The sequence below is a fragment of the Penaeus chinensis genome, chromosome 1 (genome assembly GCF_019202785.1).
Source record: "Penaeus chinensis breed Huanghai No. 1 chromosome 1, ASM1920278v2, whole genome shotgun sequence".
NCBI lineage: Eukaryota > Metazoa > Arthropoda > Malacostraca > Decapoda > Penaeidae > Penaeus > Penaeus chinensis.
The window spans coordinates 36359806-36365805 of NC_061819.1; the positions used below are offsets into that span (position 1 = coordinate 36359806).

Sequence of the window (6000 nt, forward strand, 5' to 3'; positions counted from 1 at the left end):
TTCGGCACTTTGATTTTGAACGTGGGAGTTCGGTACATCAAGCCGAATCACCGCCTCGTAGTGCTTTGGTGGGCTGCCGTGGCGTACGGCCACACGCCACATTTCGAGTGGTTTGTTATGACGTCTAGAGACGTGACCTGTTGCGAAGTCAGATTGGTCCCTGGAGTTGGAATCAAAGTTTGCAAAATGTACCGCGGGGTAGTGCACTATACTATTTCACTATACATGTTTATGAAAATAAGAGACAAAAGCTGTAACTTATAAAATCATGTGTTCATTGACTTCTGGATCTTCTTCCACTATACATTGATCTTCTTGAGTCTTAACAAAAAGAACACTTGAACCAGATCAGGGCTCTAGTTTCTACAAGATGTTACAGACCCTTACAAATCATTACTATTTACTAATATCATATTGATCACATTCCTAAGAAATAATAATCAAGGAAGAAAGAATATTGTATTTGCAAAAATCAAAGCTTGCAACTTTTGCAGAGCAGGAATGTTATGCAAGCTAGAAAATGGAGGAATCCCTCTCTGGCATTCTGTCATTCCAGGCTCAGAATAATGCTCATTATAATCAACAGTTAATACACCTTTTACTGTAATAAGTTGTAATTTACTAATTTGTAATAGCACTACTTAGCCTTCATTGTGAAGTCAAGTTTTGAAAAGACCAACACCAGTGAGGTAATAAGTTTGTAAATTCTGTCTCAAAAATGCAATAAAACTCAAGCCATTCAGATCTCAAAATGATTTAAATTATCTTATTAAAAATTATCCTTCATTGGGAATTACTATTTGGATGCAAAGGAAAAAATGAATTTGAAGAGATGAAATGTCAAGAGAAAAGATAGAATACAAGATATAGTATTCAAATATCTAAAGGAATAAAAAAAAGTAATGAATAGACAGAACAAAACAGAGTAACAGATTAAAAAAGAAAAGAAAAAATCAGAAAGTGGCCTGAGAAAAAAGTTAAAAATTCACTGAGAATAAGAAAAAGAAGAGAGAGAGAGAGATACAACAGAGAGAGAGAGAGAGAGAAAACAGAAATTCAACTCCTGTCTTGCCCGAGCTTACAATTGCATTTCCCTTTATAGCCAAGTTGACTTGATTCTTGCTGTTAGCCACCAAACTCATGTCTTGGTGGCAAGTACCCATACTCTGCCCTATGCTGGGTGCACTCAACAACTGTTTGCTTGCTTGGTGTGAGCCTCCAAAGCTTAGTCTTGTTTTAGCCTTGTTTATGTAAAGATCACACATACTAAAGCAAATATTGTGGACAACAATAACATTAATGAAAATTTTAAACTCTGGAGATTTGTGGCAATGAGCGGACAATGGGTGCAGGAGTCTGCTACATCAAGCCAAATGTCCCGCTCTGGCGCGTCGTTGCGCGTACAGCCGTACCCTGCAGACTGAGCAGTTTGTTATGACGCTGATAGGTGTGGCCCTGTCGGCGCCGGGATACTTTAAATCAGTGGATGACTGTGTGAGAAACCCAGCTTGTCACAAAGTGGTGGTCTATTTTCCTTCTCAATTTCAGTATGAATGGGACAAAATGAGGGGAAACTATTAAGTTTGATACTATCCAGAATCCCTCATCCAACCACAAAGCTACAGACAGCTATCTCTCCCCCATCCCTATAATCAATGAGCCATTTCCTGTGTGTCTGAGTGGCTTCTCCCATCCCATTCATCCTCTCCAAGTTATCAGAGACTACGGCACCCACCATGCCATCTCTTTCTTCCTTCTCCTAGGATATCCTCCTCTCCCCTCACACTATTGCCTTCTGGGGTGAGTGAGCTTTATGTGGTGCTATCTTCTTTTTCACTATTTCACATGCACATGATAAACACAAAGATATTATACTGGGTCTAATCTTTGGAAATAACTGACATCTCCTCCCAGGACTCTAAATTTGTTGCCTCATTTTCATTCTCATCAGCTGACATTAACTATTTAGGTTTGCATATATTTGGTATTTTTAAATTCATGTAAAATATCCTTATTATTCCACACCACTTCATTCTTTCTCAACAGAGAGTACTCCAGAGTCTGAGGTGAGTTGCCAGATTTCTCTTTGCTGAGATTGGGTGGGATACACGTAAATTATGATGTCATGTATTTCACCGCTTTATGAGTTTCATATGTATGTTTCTGTTAGCTTTTCCATTTTCATTTACATACAATGGGTTACTTTTTCATATCTGATGCTCCACTATTTAATAAATATTTGACATACCAGCGTAAGTTGGTATGTAAAATTACACTCCTCAATTAATACAAGCAAAATTTGACCCCGATAAAAGCTAAAAATTCAGGTTTATTGGTGCCTGGGGAAACGATACGCTGCAGAACTGCGACCAGTGAGGGTTATATGTGGAATTCAAAAAACTTCTTTGTTCATTTTGACAACCTTCCAGCTGCATTGTAAGGGGATAATGAGTGGGACAATTTGAAAATTAAGCTAATATTAATAATTATTAATATGTACAAAATAATAATAAAAACAACAACAATAATAATAATGTAATCCTTTTATACCTAAATGTTTTCTCAGTGTATTAATCCTCATCTCTTTTTCCCACAAAAACTCGTATAATACATTAATGATGATATAACTAACTGTTTTGCAAACTTTGTTACCTTCATACATATAATCCTAATCCTTTATCAAAATTATTGATGTCACTTCTTCAACACCAGCAAGACTAATACTTCGGCCAAAAAGCCTAATACTATCACATAATTTGAAAGAGAAGTGACTGTAACTTCAGAGGAAAATGGAGTACACAGCTGAAGATATTCTGTCTTCCTTAAATAGAACAAAAAGAGACAGAGAAAAAATACCAAGTATTGTGCTATTAGAATTTGTTTGCACAAGTCTGCTATGATGTATGGACATTTTATGGCAATAAATTATGTCTTTTATTTACAAAAGACAGACCTCTTAACTTTAAGAATTGTTTGCAAGTACTATATGCAATCATTATTTTTGGGGAGCTAGCATACTCAAGCTATGATTTACATGACTCTGGAATTGTTTTTTTAGATGTAAAAGGCAGTACACAAATGCCACACACAATGAACATAGTAAAAAAACGGTTACCAATATCGTTACTACTACCATTACCACTATCACCATCAATGCTACCACTACTGCTAATGCAACTACAAATAATGATAATAATAATAATAATAATAATAATAGAAATATTAGTACTGGTATATAAATAATTAACAAAGGCAAAACAAAACAAAAAGGCTTTTCACCCTAGTTTCCAGGAGAGAGAAATCCAAAACGAATAAGCTGCCTTCTACGAAAGAAAGAAGAGAGAGAGAGAAAAAAATAAAAAAAGAGATATGAGTAGAGAAAAGTACAATACAAAGGGGGACCACTGGGCACTGGGACGAGGACTACAGGATACCGGATAGGGGTCTTGTTAGCTTGGATCACATGTTAATCATGACTCACCAGCCGCCGGGGAGAGAGACCCTGCAAGCGGCGAAGTGTGAGTTGGGGACAGAGTGGGTACCATAGAGTGAACTGGGGTGTCCAGCAGACTTGTGTTCTCACCACGGGAACCTTCAGCATGCCTGCCGTCTGCTCCACCACCCGGGCTTGCTCTAGGCCGTGTGTAGCTAACCACACCCGAAGGGAGGGTGCTGCTTCCACTTCCACCGTTACTAGGACCCAAGGTGCCTCCCCCTGTGCTGTTGTTGCGGTTGTGGCTGGAAGACCCCCGGGCATTGCGCTTGGCCAGGTAGGCAGCTATTGTCTGTGGTCTGTGGTATAAGAAATGCTAATGTGTCAAGAAAATATGTAATACTAGCCTGACTTTACTGGAGAACTGGTCTATACTAAAAAAAAAAAAAAAAAAAAAACTATTTTTGCAAGCAATTTTGCAGCAGAAATTAAACTAGCAATACACAACAAAATTCATACATATCAAAATTCATTTGAAGGCATAAAGATATCATACTTAGCAACTTGGACGTAATTTCCAGGAAAGACTCCTGCTCTATCTGTTGTTATACAGCGACCTTTATACCATCCATCTTGGCACTTTTCTGTCACTGTGTATATATAGCCTTTCCTTAGCTCCAACTCATCTGCTTTGCGTCCTCGGTATGAGTAAAGCGCCACATAACTGTGATAAGAAAATTGAATATTTTTGAAAATATAAAATACCACTTTTCTCCCCATACTAAAACACTCTGCTTTCCATGAAAAGTCTGTAATTCTGCCAAAGGTTTCAATTCTGTGTTGCAAATTGACTCAGACAATTTCCTACAGTGCCTCAAACAGACCTGTTTACTACTTTCAAATCAGAAATAACAAAATTGACAAAACATAGATAAAATTAATAAAACCAGAGATAATGAACACTTGAAACTTACAAAGTTGTGACAGATACTTGAGGTGCTGATGAGGATAAACCCAACTGGGTTGAGGAGGCAGTTCCTGATCTGACTCTTGGGGACCCTAAGGAGTCTCCAGCTGGCTCGCCATTCCCATGTACTTCTTGGGCCTCTTCTGCACTGCCTGATGCGATGCCTGGGCCTCCGGCACCCAAGCCAGTTGGCCCGGAGTTCCCACCATGAGAAGATGGTTCATCTGTTGGGCTGACAATTTCTAAAGAATGCCTGTTGGAATAAAGATAATACATCACTATAAAAACTAACACTGTCTGTGTATTGCTAAGGCTGTATATACAAGTTCAATGAGAAAGTTACTTTCAATTTTTGTTCAACCTCACTACAAAAGGCCATTGCTGAGTGTAATGAAATGGTCAGTGAATGTGACCTAACCAGCACCTGGGACAGACCCCATAACAACAGAACCTTTATCACACAGGAGCAATCAGTGGCAAATTAATGTGTACCAATTACGAGAGATTAAACATGAAGGTTCCTACATCTCAATATCTCATAAAAATAAAAAAATCAATCAATCAATCAATAAATTATTTTCTCTTCCTTTATTGAAAATTATATGGACAAACTCCTACTTAAAGCAATGCTCTCATTATCTATCAATGAAAAACATATCAATTACTGAAGCCCAAGCCGCAATGCACAAACAAAATACCTTCTTCACTGATAGGCCTCCACCTTGGAAAACAATCATGAATGCAAAGACTAAAAGACTAGCTCAAGCAGACATGTTTGATCACAGTAAAGTAAGCATTAAGTGCAAAGAAGAAGGAAAAAATCAACACCACATCCCCATACACGACCAAAAGATGTACCATGGCTAGACAGCAAAAAGCAAGGGAGTGTTCCATGTAATCAATGGTGAAGTGTGGTGGAAAGCAATACTGCACTGCCCATAACACAGGGCAGACCACATCACAGGATGTCTAGTGAGGTTTTGCAATTCCATCAAAAATGAACAAAATGAAAAAGAATCCAGAGATATGGCAGCCTCAAGATGGTCTAATAGTAAATCCTCCAGCTCTGCAGGACCCTCAACTTCCAGATAGTGATGTTCCATCCTTAGTTGCACTGTCATTAAGAAGGTATGATGTCATTAGATGAAGCTGCAATTTCATGACTTGAGAGATTTTGGATCATAAATGGAACTCTGCCTTCAGAAAGACCATATGCATGAAATAGTTAAGAAGAACATCAATTAGAATCTAACATATATTGTAACATCTTTGCTAACAAGGAACAACATAAAAGTTATACACAAAATAAAAATGAATGTCCTGACAAATCAAAACTGTTATTATTAAAGGTTACCTGAAAAGGTGTGTTGAAGTTTTCAAATTAAGGTGTTTTCTGTATTAATTTATCATGCCATATACTTTGCAACTCTTAATTTATTCAACCACATAAAAAAAATGCACTTTTAACCCCCAGAGTTCTGCAAGTAGCAGACAAATTTCTGAAGCTCAGAAAAACAAGTTAGACTGCCCGCTATTAGGGATAGTGATGACATAGTTTGTGCTCTTTACAGTTTCATTCATTCAACACGATGGTGGAGAG

At 37.8% G+C, this 6000-nt stretch overlaps 1 protein-coding gene across 6 annotated transcripts in view; it reads right to left on the minus strand.

The window, feature by feature from the left end:
- LOC125026249 (E3 ubiquitin-protein ligase SH3RF1-like) overlaps positions 1-6000 on the minus strand; it is a 43785-nt gene that overhangs the window by 15402 nt on the left and 22383 nt on the right. For 5 of the 6 annotated variants that reach the window (XM_047614592.1, XM_047614585.1, XM_047614554.1 and 2 more), the window contains 3 exons: positions 4408-4653; positions 3990-4157; positions 3482-3792 (listed from right to left, as the gene is read on the minus strand). In XM_047614592.1, the coding sequence (XP_047470548.1) occupies positions 3482-3792; positions 3990-4157; positions 4408-4653 (725 nt within the window). The remainder of the gene's footprint in view (positions 1-3481; positions 3793-3989; positions 4158-4407; positions 4654-6000) is intronic. The other variant, XM_047614577.1, reaches the window with a different exon arrangement.